General features: G+C 39.1%; 1 protein-coding gene across 1 annotated transcript; it reads right to left on the minus strand.

Moving 5' to 3' along the window:
• Nucleotides 1-3,660: 3,660 nt before the first annotated feature.
• LOC140507085 (carbonyl reductase [NADPH] 1-like) lies at nt 3,661-10,735 on the minus strand. The gene is made up of 3 exons (XM_072615021.1): nt 10,003-10,735; nt 8,081-8,188; nt 3,661-4,210 (listed from the first exon to the last, which is right to left on the minus strand). The coding sequence occupies exons 1-3, from the start codon at nt 10,670-10,672 to the stop codon at nt 3,768-3,770; spliced, it is 1,221 nt and encodes a 406-aa protein (XP_072471122.1). The 5' UTR covers nt 10,673-10,735; the 3' UTR covers nt 3,661-3,767.
• Between the last annotated feature and the right edge of the window lie 2,558 nt (nt 10,736-13,293).

Genomic DNA, 13,293 nt, shown 5'->3' on the forward strand with positions numbered 1-13,293 from the left:
GCAAATCTTAAAATGCTATCAATAGCTATTATTAATTCTTTTATCTTTATTAGGATTTAGTCTCCCACTAATTCCTGAACTTAAGTTTTTTTTCCTCTCAAGAAACCTAAGTTAAACTAATTAATTTTAATGTCACTAAGCCATGGGGCTGATAATCCTTATGTCATCATCCTCTTCCCATTGTTGCAGGGACTACAGATCTAGTGATTTACTCCTATCTCTTTAGTATTACTGTTAATGGAACATTTTATATAGCAAAGCAACACTGTGAGATGATTAATTGAGAGACTTGGCTGTCCTCAGCAATACAATGGTCCAAGACAATTCCAAAAGAGTCATGATGGAAAATACCATCTATATCCAGAGAAAGAACTATGGAGTCTGAATGCAGATGGAAGCATACTGTTTTCACTTTTTTTTTGTTTTTATTGATCATGGTTTTTCCCTTTATTCTGATTTTTATTTCACAATGTGAGTAATGTGGAAATATGTTTAACATATGTATAACCTATGGCAGATGGGTTGCTGTCTTAGGGAAGCAGGGAGTGAGAAAAATCTGGAACTCAAAATTTTACAGATATGAATGTTGAAAACTGTCTTTTACATGTAATTGGGAAAAATACTATTCACGAAAAAAGAACGCCCCCCCCCCCCCAAAGTATTGTTCTCTGTCAATAGGAAAGCTGTCTTCCAATCTACAGTAATGAAATCTTTCAAATAAGAAGGAAGATGTGTCCGGTAAAGTTCTTTAACAACTTTAATTCAATTGCAAGTAGAAATTTCCAGTTTATGTAGGACTGGAGTCTAAAAAGGACTTCTGAAAACTCCGAAGAAAAATATAATTTTAGGGTACAATGAAGGTAACTCAGTAAGATAATTGTTTTTCAGTGCCTAAAATAGTAAATGGTAGCTATTGCTATTACCATTTCAATTTAAGGCAATGAAATCTTTTAACCAAAAAACAGCATTTTGTTGTTGTTGAGGCATATCCAACACTTCTTTACCCTATATGAGATTTTCTTGTCAGACACTGGAGTGTTTGTCATTTCCTTCTCCAGCTGATTTTACAAATGAAGAGGCTGAGGCAAACAAGGTTAAGTGATTTCCTCAGGATCTGAAAACTAAGGAAGTATCTGAGGCAAGATTTGAACTCAGGGCTTCCTGACTGCAAGTCCAGCCCTCTATCCATTCTGTTACTGAGTTGCCCAGACTGTCTTATAATTGAAGCTCCTGTGGGGTAAGAAGGGTCAGATGTAGAGCAGCAGAGCCCTTTGGTGTGGTGCCCCCACTGGCCTGGGCTGAGGGCAGCACACAGCTTCTGGATGTGGAGCTGCACCTCTGGTCAGAAGGGGCCTGTAGTCCCTTAGGGTTCATACTTCTGCCATTTGAGACCATAAACTTTCTGGCACCAATAGGCTCCTATCCTGTCATCCAGAGGGGAAAATATTTGGCACTAGTGAAATGAGGAATATTGAAATGAATTCTATGTTTCCTGAGAAGGAGTGAGGAAGGAGGGGCAAGGATGTAGGGAGCTGGGCATCCAACAAGAGGATAAGATGGCATTTAGGGGGGGCAATATCCAGTTTCTGGGGCCATACATGCATCCTGGGAGCTGGAACCATTGTAGCCAAACATGTTTTCACTGTTCTATTCACATCTAAGAGTCTCCCTTTTCGCTCACCAAGCCAAAACCCTTCTTTCTTCTAACCCCAAAGGGTAGACAATTTTAGGTGTCTCAGGGTATTCCTAATCCTAAGTAAATATTTCTTGCTGCTTCAGATGTCAAGTTCAAGAAATCATTACCTGTGTCTTTTGACTTCAGGGCAGCAACCATAGTTGTTAATCTCAAAAGACCTACTTGTGATATGTACCCTTAAACAAAATCCCCCCAAATCTAATCACCATCCAAAATCTGAGGAAGCCCTCTTGTAAAAAAAAAATTGCCACTGAAATTATTCTGGAGTCAATCATGAGGTGCAGATTCAGTCCTGTGACTTGATGGCCATACCAAAGTTGGGTGGTTAATACCAAAAGGTCCCAGAAGACAAGAGGAAAAATTCAGTGGATCAAGGAGGAAGAAAAGCAGCTGGGAATAGGTTACCTATTCTGGTTTTGCTGAATCCAGCTCCTGTTTCTTGCCTCTCCCTGATGGGGAGATTCTTAACAGGAGACTTTCCCTGCTCTTTGTCAGTGTCAGGCTGTGCCATGGAGAGCCTGCCATTTTAAGTCATGGCAGGTCCTGGCTTTCTTGAGCATCCACTGGAGCGTTCAATGGTCAGAACTGCAAAGTGTTAGCCAGCCACTTTATGGGGGGAACAAATTGAAGCAATAATAATGACCCTGAGTGCCTCCATTGACTCCCGAATTGGATTTAGGTCCCTTCTCTAGGACCAGTGGGAAGGCTTAGAGAAGCAGCTTTATGAAGGTCATAGCAAGAGGCCAAGCCAACAAATCACTACCTGTGCCCCCTAACTTCAGGGTAAAAGTACTTGTTAATTACAAAATATTAACCTGTGATGTGTATTTCCTCTCTCCACTCTAGCCCCTCCAGGGGAAGCAAGAGACCTGTTCTCTATACAATATCATAGGAAGCCCCCTGTGAAAAACAAATGATCTCCCTAAAGTTATTATGGAGCTATTTTCTTTTCCATTGAGAGCACAGGTTCAATGCCTCAATTAACAATAAAAATTATAATGTATGTGACAGAGAGCATGACCTTGGTTTGGTATGAAACTACAGGATTAAAAGGAAAAAAGAAATTAAAGGAGAACAGGCCCAGAAAAACCATGCAAAGTCAGATAATTTTCCTATGTCTCCCAACTAGAGCTTTACCTTTAAATTTACTGACTTGATCCTGCATAGGTAGGGTCTTATTGAATCACGGAATTCACACAAAAGCCTGTTTAGGCTGAGAGTTAGTTGCTAAGGTTCAGAGGAAGTTCAGTGACTCATCCAAGATCACACACCAAGTAACAGACCTGGGTTTCAAAGCCAGATTCTGATTAAAAATCCTCCACTCTTTCCACTACGCTGATTCAGCTTGATTTCCCTCTTTGCCTTTGAGCTGCAATGTCTCCCAACGTAGCCCATATACATTTAATTCTGTATATTTTTTTGAGCACAACTTTTTCTTACAGAGTATGAATAATCTGCCAAGATGCATTAATTCCAGTAAAAAATTCCTAAAATTTACAAAGGATCTTGGGAATTATAAGAGAAGCCTCGCATTCTCATAGAAGGAAGTTTTGTAATAGGGGTAGCTTGCAATATGGCTTCAGAAATGTATTTGACTTCAAGGTCCTCCTAACAGCCTATAATGAATGGCCCAGTAAATGCTCCCAAATACATGTGTACCCCCTGATCTCTATGGTGTTTGACTTGTTATCCTGGTGTTTCCCCAGCATAAGGAACCTGCATGCATTATCTATTTCTGTGATGGAGATTCTGCATGTAAAATTTGGTTTGGAATGACAAAAATGTCAGTGTTTAATGATTTATTGGTAATTTTTGAAAAATTTATTCCATTTAGAGAACCTGAATTTTGCATATTTTTCTTCTATCACAAATACTGAGTCATTATAAATCTCAGTCATTATAAAATCTCTCACTTAATTAGCAGGTGAATCAAAGTGAACCCTTGTAGGAATTAGCTGTGATAATTAGTAAAGGCACAAAATGTGCTTTAATTTTAATTTCTTTCTAAATGCACTTTTAAATCAAATTCAAGATGTGTAACACTCAAGTATTACTAGAATGGATTCATAAATTAAGTTTCCCATATGTCAACCTTTTTCTCTGATACAAACTGGCGGTGAGGTTCTGTAACACTTGGGGATAAAAGAGTCAAATAAACTGGGGTTTCAACTCCTTCCTCTACACTTTTGGGAGCCCAGGGTCCCCCCATGTCAGTTCTCACCCATCCTGGGCAGCAGGCATTCAGAAGAATATTATCCCCTTTCCTCTGCTCATTCAGTTGTCTGGCTTGGATTCTTGACAAGACAGTGACTCCAATCTTGGACACTCCATATGCCATGGTAGGCCAAACTTCCTCCTTATGCACTCCTTTCTTTGCATCTTCCACAAACTTGTTCATGAGCCCCACCAACTCTTCCTCTGTGATTGTGTCACTCCTAAATTTTTGCTGAAGTTCTGGGCTGCAGTTTTTAAGAGATTGTAAACTCCAGAAACTAGAGACATTCACCACTCTACCTGCAATAAAGCATGGAGATATCCTTTGTCATCTTGTTCTTACGAACTATTCTTTGGAACAATTCAAAGTTTATAGTTCATCATGTTCATGACATTGGGTGATGGATGTACATTTTTAGTAGTTATGGTTTGTTTATCGACATATCTAAAAATCCTTTTGCAAAGGAATAATAAACGAAATGCATGAAAAAATCAAAGTTCTTTCTATGTGCCAGGTACAGTGCTAAATTTGAGTATGTGAACATAGATTGGCAAGGTTGTGTAGAAGAATTGAACCTGGCTATCAATATTTGATCAATGTTTAATTAAACAGTCTTCTGATACAAAGAGAGGAAATTTCCAGCAAAACTAATAATAAAATCATGAAATCAATCCATATACCTCATATCCTATTCAGATATCTTTATATATCTTTAAAATGTCAATAAGCAAAAGCAATCCTCTTGATTCATCACTGTCACATGTCTAAAAATAAATCGATGGTACTGAGTAGAAATGGGTGAAGGTACCTCCCAGAAAGTCCTTATGATGGCCTATAAAAACATTTACTTATACCTGGAGGCTTCCAAGTCATGGACGCTGAAGCTCTGCCTGGTAGAACTGGTAGTTTAGCGTCTAGTTATTCTCCCTGTAGAAAATCCCAACCAAATCCTGCAACTTTCATAATTTCCTTTCCATGGTTTGGTAGGGATTCCTTTTATGAGGAGAAAAATCTAGCTTCTGAACCAATCTGTGGAGGTGCCATGATGCCAAAGTTGTCCCATGGAATTTGAATTAGAAGCCAGTAGGTCGATGGTGGTACCTTGGTAGTCACCATGAAGTTTTTTTTCTTTAATGTTTTTCTTTGTATTCCAGAAACAAAATAAAGACATTTAATTTTTTAAAAAGCTGTAACCCACAAGAAGCATAAATGTGAAGGCATAAACAGATCCTAGTCATTACTGCAGGAAGTCATACCCAAATGGATGACATCACAGGTCCACTAGCAATTTGTGTCAAATGGATCTGTGATCCAACTGTTTCAGAAATTCTCTCCAGCAAATACTCTAGTCATCACCTGCATTACCCTTAATCATGTCCTCTCATATATTTGCTAGAGGTGTTGGGTGGGGGTGGGAGGAAGACCCCCTTCCCTACAAATTTTGCTGGACACCTTCCTCATTTTCTCCAGAAATCCCTGGCTGTTTACCTGTCATCCCTTGCTTTCACCACCTGACTGGCTCATGTTCTGTGCTTATCACATAAATGCTCTTTTATCACTCTCTTGAGTTCCTTATTGGTTTTATGTTGTGGACTGCTAATACCCATCAGGAGCCTTTCTACTGCCTTCCACGAAGTGCTAAATTCTTAATCCTTTAGAGATTATTGCCATACAGCATTCCCTAAAGGTCCTCTCCAATTTCTCAAAGGAGTTCCAGCCTGCTCTCTTCTTCCTATTTGATTTAGGGCCTGACAGTACATAAATCTCTCTCTATTTTTATCTGAGAGACAAGTCAGGTGTACTGTCAGGTCATGATTTAAATAGGAAAAAAAGGCAGGTCAAAGGGCAATTTGTATTTGTATATTTGTATACATGTGGATATAACTTGTGTATGAACTATATATGTATAAACACATAGACATTCATGTATGTGTACATATACATATACACATATATATGGACAAATGCTTGATTCCTTGGAAGATGTCACAACAAAAATTATCCTTTTTAATCACATTCTGATTGTAAATGTAAGGAGAGGCATAAAAAGACAGAGGCTTACTTTAATAATGGAGATCAGCACAGTGTCCAAGTTGTTGAGAGATTCTCTAGATATTTCTGTGAATGACACTGTTCTGATGGCCTTAAAACATTTACAAGCTTCCAGATGAATTATCACTCAAAAGAGTCTAGCCTAACCAACTGCACCAGAAAGACAAAGATTGTCATAATAGTTTTTGCAAGTTTTTTGTTGTACTCTTTTCATCTTTAAATATCCTTGGGATGACTTTTCATAGTTGAATGTTTTACCAAGCTCTCTTTAAACTGTTTTTATACCCTACTGCTTCAGAAGATAACAAGGCTCATAATTGTCCTGTAGCCTTCCTCAAAAGTATTTATAAATAAGATTACATTCTAGGTTGGTGTGGTCTTTGACAGTCATTTGTTTGTATAATACATCATGTCTGTTGGTTCAGGAGTTTCTCAGCTCTTTTCACCTCCTTGTTGTATCAACTAACTAACACTAGTTAAGCATCTAGCCAGATAAAATTATTTGACTCGGAGTTAATATCATTTCTGTTGTCTATTTCGCATTTTAGATTGTCAGCTATTTGTTTAGGAAAAAATTGTTTCATTTATACATGTATTTCTCATTTTATTTTTATTATCATTATCATTAGTATACAAATTCTAATTTTAACTGATGACTTGATCTGACTGTACACAAAAATCTGATTTAGGGGTAATTCTCCTACAGTGAATATCACATCCAGCTTACAAAGGTATGAAGCCTCTATGTAATCTACAAGTCTTTGACTTTGGCATCTTGGAATAGGGCAGGATCAGTTCGATGTTGTGTTCTGGGGAGTGGGGGCAGCATGTGTGGGATGCACACAGGACACATTTTGAAGTGTAACTAAATTATTAACATTTTCTCCATCACCTTCTCAAGTCTAGAAAATCCACAATAAATCAAGCTCTGATTTGTAACAATTGTTGATTTCTGAGGTGTAAATGTTTATGATCAAAATTTAACAATCAGCCCGGGTTCAAGCTGGTTCCAACACACCCCTGCTAACTTCTGTAATTTGCTACTATTACTTTTGGACAATTGCTATTCTGACCTATTTCACTCTCCCTCTGGAGAATTAGAAAATGAAGTCATCTGATTATCTCCAATATCACTGGCCTCTAGGAAGAAGATAATCTGTACAATAATGCTCTATCATCTAGGCAAAGCTAAATCTTCATGTTAAAGCCCTTCTTACTCCAAAGACTGCCTCAACTCATCTGAATGGAGGCCAGCTACTTTAAGTATTCATACTATATTTCAAGAGTTCCTTTGTTCTAAAGATCAGGATTTTTTTTTCTGTAGCATACTGTTTAAAAAAAATTTGCCCTTTGTCCAATTGCATGGTTACTTTATCTAAAGCATATGCTAAATACAAGAAAGGCAAGTGGGCTCTTCTGATGAGGAATGTGCCTTTGAGGGCAAATATTATTCTCTTTCTTCCTGGGCATCTAAGGACTCGAAGATGGCTTCCTCCAATAAGTACGTAAAAAGCAAGTAATGTATTTAAGACTCTGGTGGTAGGAGGAATAGTTACCATTTCATTAACCAACCAGGAGATCTCATTCAGAAAAAAAGCTTCCTCTGAAAGGTTGGAGGTGTCCCAACAGGTGTCTGTTTTCCAAAGAATTGAAAATGAAATTTGTCTCCTTTTGGAATAGATTATTTTTCAGGTCTCTATGGTGGAGAAAAAACTATTCCTGAATTCTCTACCTTCCATTGGGAGAGGAGTCTTGCACAGAGTTATTTTTATTCCCCTTCCCCCCTTTTTTGGCTAAATCATACTTGATCTGACTTACGTAATGTAGTGAAATATTTCCCACTTAATGTCTCTGAACTAAAAGGGTGGGAGGTATGTTACCTGGAAAGAGGGATAGGAATGGTGCTGGAGATTATCAAATCTAATTTTTTTTTACAACTTTTTTCTTTACAACTATCAGAAAAAAGGTCCAGAAAAAATAGGGATATTCAGACAAGGAGTTGGAGAACTGGAGGCAGAACTCAGATCTTTTATTTAGTCCTAAATATTTGATAATTCTAGATTTTTCCTCCTTGCATAAAGAAGGCAAGTGCTTTTTATTCAAAATTCTGAATTTACCTTGGGGTTTTATCAGAGGCAATAATTCTCCAGATACAACTCTGGTACCAAAAAAGTTGGTTTGCAATGTCACCTCGGCTTGAATAGGAAAAGGTGTGGTATCACCAGCTAAAAAGAAGCGAGGGGAAGGGGAAGAAAGAGAAGAACATGAAGAATAAGTTAAACAGTAATCAAACTGAATGTTTCTAGCAAAAAATTCACATAATTTTAAAAGGAGAAGGGGAGGAGATAAGTATTTATATAGGTCCTACTATGTGACAGACACTTTACAAATATATCTCATTTAATTCTCACAACAGCCCTTCCAGCTAGGTGCTTTTATTATACTCATGTTACAGTTAAGCAGCCTGAGACAACCAGAGGTTAAGAGATTTGCCCAAGGTCACAGAGATAGTAAGTGTCTGAAGCTGTAGCTGAACCAGGATCTTCCTGACCTCTATCTCCTGGGACACTTAGATGTGAATAAGAAAAATTCACTAAAATGCCCAAAGCTGTTGGTGCATTACAAAACCAAGTTTGAAAGTCTTGGTAGAGACTTAAACTTCTCAGAGAAAGCATATCTAGAAATGCAATTTATGATTATATAAACAGGAGTACTTGGAGGGATAAAGGAACTACCTAAACCAAAACCTCCAGGGAGTTTGAAAACTTGTGAAATGCAGGAACCTGAGAGCTTTATCAGGATACTTTGTAAAGCACAAATATTGAACAATTTTAATTCAACAAATATTTACTGGAGAAACTATGCGCAAACAAAAATGCCAATAGAGATATAACACACAAAAAAGTAACTGCCCCAGTTCAGGTGCCAACACTCAGGATACAACACCTACACCAATAGATAAGTAGGAGATATGAACCAAATGATAAAAGAAAATTTTTTGAGTTAAGGTCAGATAGGTGGATCAGTGGATAGATCATTGACCCTGGAATGAGGAAGACCCAAGTTCAAATAAGGACCCAGATTCTTTTTTTAAATTAATTTATTTTCAGTTTTCAACAATCACTTCCATAAGTCTTAAATTTTCTCCATCTCCTTCTTCCCTCTCTCCCCAAGATGGCAAGGAATCTTATATGGGTTCTACACACATTCTTATTAAACACATTTTCATATTAGTCATGTTGCATAGAAGGATTAAAATGAATGGGAGAAACCATGAGAAAAACCAAACCAGACCAAAACAGAAAACAAGGGAAAATAGTCTGCTTTATTACGCGTTCCAATTCCACGGTTCTTTCTCTGGATGTGGATGGCATTTTGCCTCAAGATTTCTTTGGGAATGTTTTAGGTCCTTGCATTGCTGTGAAGTGCCAAGTCTACCAAAAATAGTCCTCTCACACTGTGGCTGTTACTGTGTATAATGTTCTGGTTCTGCTCATTTCACTCAGCATCAGTCCTTCCAGGTTTTTCTGAAGTTCTCCTGTTCCTCATTTCTTATAGCACAAAAGTATTCCATTACATTAGTATACCACAACTTGATCAGCCGTTCCCCAGTTGATGGGCATCCCCTCGATTTCCAGTTCTTCGAAGAGACCTGGTATAAATATTTTTACATTTGTGGGAGACCTTTTCCCATTTTTATGATCTCTTTGGGATACAGTCCTAGAAGCGATATTGCTGGGTCAAAGTGTATGCACATTTTTGTAGCCCTTTGGGCATAGTAAGGAGCCAGATTCTTACTACCCTGTTAATTCTTTGGTTCTCCAGGAAACGCAAACCACTCCAGCTATTTTGCGGAGAAAACCTCAGGAAGAGTCAAATACGACTCAACAACAGAATGTATTAACAACCTGTCCCTGATACAAGCCCTGTATTCTAAGGTCACTGACCCCACAGACTTTTTGCCTGGAGTGAGGAGTTCTGTATTTTACAATATTTTACAATAAACAAAATCACTTTCAGTGACTTTCCACGTTCCCACCTTTGAAGGCTATTCCAGCGTTGTTGACCAGCACATCCACACCCCCGTACCGCTCCTTGAGAAACTCCCGCAGGGTCCCAATACTCTGCAGGTCAGTGATGTCCAGCTGGTGGAAAAGAGGGTTCAGTCCCTCCTGCTTCAGCTTGTTTACAGCCTCCTGGCCCAGGGTCGGGTTCCTGGCTGTGAGAATCACGTCCCCGGGGAATTTCTTGCACAGATCGCGCACGATGGCGAAGCCGATCCCCTTCTTACTCCCGGTCACTATGGCCACCCTGCTGCATGAAGACATGACTCGGCTTGGGGAAAGGGAAACAAGTCCGAGTCCCTGAGCACGGGCTGGTGTGGGGATGCAAGCCCAAGAAGGAGTCTGGCTGCGCGGGAGAGTGTGCAGAGACGCTGGAGCCGCAAATTGGGGCAGGCGCTGGTTATAAGGCCCATTCTTTGGCGCAGGTCCTCCTCCCTCCCTCCCTTCTTTTCTCCCTCCGTGTTTCCTAGGATTGCTGATTAAGAAAGAATACGCAACTTCCCAGCTTCTCTCTTCCCCTGTCCCACACATGCCCCTCTCCGCTAAGGCAGAATAGCCAAGGAATCTCTGGTTTCTAAATACCAGCTGGAGAACAACAACAAAACATAAAACACGGAACCACAAACTTTTAGGGGATGAATGCATGTTCGTTTGTCTCCCTCCTTTGCTTCTCAGATAACTATTTAGCTCATATTTTCTTTTTCCCTAATTTATTTCTCTTAAAACCCCACCCTAGTCCCCCCAATGAACCACTAAAAGTTTTAGTTCAATGCACCCAGGTGTGGTGGCAGAGCAGGGAGAAGTATACTTGGAAAGTGTCCAAGATATTCCCAAGTTCCAAAGAATCAGTGGGAAATATCTCAGAAAATTTGTCTCTACCACGGATTAACTGTTTACCTTGTGAGAATTTGTGGGTAGAAGGACTAAAGCTGCTTCAAATGTCTGCAGATATTCCAAGCAATATGGAAACCAGGAAACCAGCTGTCCTACCTGGAGTTATTTCCTCTCAGTGTAGTGTGGGACTTTTTGGCAGGATTCATGGTTCCTTTAATTTTGAGGGTTTTTTTGAATCTTTTGTTTGCAAAAACATCACCCCTTCAGGAAGCATTTATTAAGCACTTGCTTTGTTCCAATCTCTGTGTTCAATGCTGAAAGTACAAATATTAAAAAAAAGTAGTCCTCGACCTCAAGGAAGACACGTTCTCCTGGGGGAATGGAAAATGTTCACAGAGGAGTAAATATTAGATGCATACAAAATAAATACAAATATATTTGGGAAGCCATAGGAAAAGGGCACTAGCAACTGGGGGAATCAGCAAAAGCTTTTTGAGAGAGGTGGCTTGAGAGAAGCCTTAAAGGGGTTTAGAGGTTGCAAAAGTTCAAGGAAGGAAAGCATTGTAGGCATGGGATGATAGCTGGGGAAGAGATAGGCAGGCAGGAGATTGGATGTCCCATTCAATAAGATGTCACATATATATGATATCATGAAAGTCCAGGAAGAAGGCTGATGTGGCTAGAGGAATGTGGCAGCAGCCTGGAAACATAGGTAACATTGTGAAGTACTTAAAGAAACCTGATCCACAGACATCCACTTTTCTCCAATTTTTGCTTCCACTTGAAAAATTCACAAATATATAGATACACACCATACTTTCACTGTTAGTATGTAATAGTGAATATCTTTTTATGTTAATTGATGATCATATTGATCTATTATTTATAATATTAAATCTATTAATGTGTTGAATATATAATTAAGAAGTAGCAAAGAACTGGAATAGTCAGCATACATATACACACATATACATATACACAGATATTTATTGTACCTTCCTTTCCATTTGGCCAATTCTACTTTTTAAGGTCTTGTTTTTTTCAGTGTGCTTTTTTTTTTCAATTTTACTGATTGTATTTTAAAACTTTTTCTTCTACCGCTCTTATTTGACTTTTAAAATCCTTCCTGAACTCTTCCATGAAGGCTTTTTGGACTTGAGACCAGTTCATACTCCCCTTTGAGGTTTCAGGTGTAGATATATTGACTATGTTGTCCTCTCCTTAATTTGTGTTTTGATCTTTCCTGTAACCAAGATATTTCTCTACAGTTATTGATTTTTAAAATTCTTCTTGCTCTTGATGTGTGCCTTTTTTTTCCTGGCTTTTAAATTTGATCTCTGCTTCTAGGTCCCAGGGGACACTGTCCCAGACTTCTTGTGATCAGGGCTAGGGGACTTGTTACTAGTTTTCTGTGCTGGGGCTTCAGGTGCTGGCAGTTGGATGTCTTGTGGTCTGGTAGTTTACCTGGTACTGGCCTGGAGGTCGTGTGTGCTTGGTGTTGGTACTTTCCTGCTCCTTTACTTTGGGGCTCAGGATCTCCCACTGGTCTGCTGAGGTGGGGCTTGCTGCTGACTTGGTGGGACACCCATTCTGTACTGGTCCTCTTCAGCAATAGCAAAAGGGGCCTTTCCCATTAATTCCCCCAGCCTCCCAAGCTAAAAGACTGCCCTACTGGTCTTTCTGCTGGCTCTCTGTAGCAGCAACCATGCTAGCACACAGGTTGGGCTTCTAGCTCAGATTTTTTGATCTTCTTTTCTAAAGGAAAGACAACTTTTAAAAGGTCAACAACCTTATTTTAATTACAGATAAGTAGAAAGAAGTGAGTATGGAAAATAAAAACAGAGAAATTAGCACAGAAATTCAACAAACAGGGCTCCAACTGCCTGAATAAAGTAATACAACCACCTACATACACCACCAGACTGGGAGATCACTAACGTCTGAGTAGTTATCTGAGTAGTTGGAGGTCTCTTCACAAATAGCTACTGAAGAGTCCCCATCTAGGGAATCAAATGGTCCTTCTCATGATCGAGCCCCCAAAGCAAAATGCCAGTTTGCCATAATATATAACAAAAATTTGATCCCTGATTGACTCAGAGCCAGAAGGTATGAAAACTGTGACTCAGCACAGTTGTGAATTATCAGGGTTCAAAGGAGATTAATCCTTCAGATGTTTACAATTTAACCTGAGCCTGAGAAACTGAACACCAAAAAGAAAACAACAAAAACCCCACTTTGCTTGCACTTACACTCCACTATTTCAGGATTTTTCCTGGGGCAATATTTGGGCAGAGCTCCCAAATGTGTCAGTTCATCCCTCTTCCTTATATCCTTCATACCTCTGCCAGAGCTATCTTGGTAAATCTCTGATGGGATAGTTACTTCTCTATTCAAAACCCTTCACTGACTTCCCATTGCCTAGCAAGTAAAGT

The sequence above is a fragment of the Notamacropus eugenii genome, chromosome 5 (genome assembly GCF_028372415.1).
Source record: "Notamacropus eugenii isolate mMacEug1 chromosome 5, mMacEug1.pri_v2, whole genome shotgun sequence".
NCBI classification, from domain to species: domain Eukaryota; kingdom Metazoa; phylum Chordata; class Mammalia; order Diprotodontia; family Macropodidae; genus Notamacropus; species Notamacropus eugenii.

Coding starts and splice junctions, on each gene's coding strand:
- LOC140507085 (XM_072615021.1), bottom strand. CDS start 10,672: ATGCATTCATCCCCTAAAAGTTTGTGGTTCCGTGTTTTATGTTTTGTT. Junction 8,189..10,002: donor CGCTGGAATAGCCTTCAAAG/GTGGGAACGTGG, acceptor GCTTCTTTTTAG/CTGGTGATACCACACCTTTT. Junction 4,211..8,080: donor GCCTCTGATAAAACCCCAAG/GTAAATTCAGAA, acceptor GCTTTATTGCAG/GTAGAGTGGTGAATGTCTCT.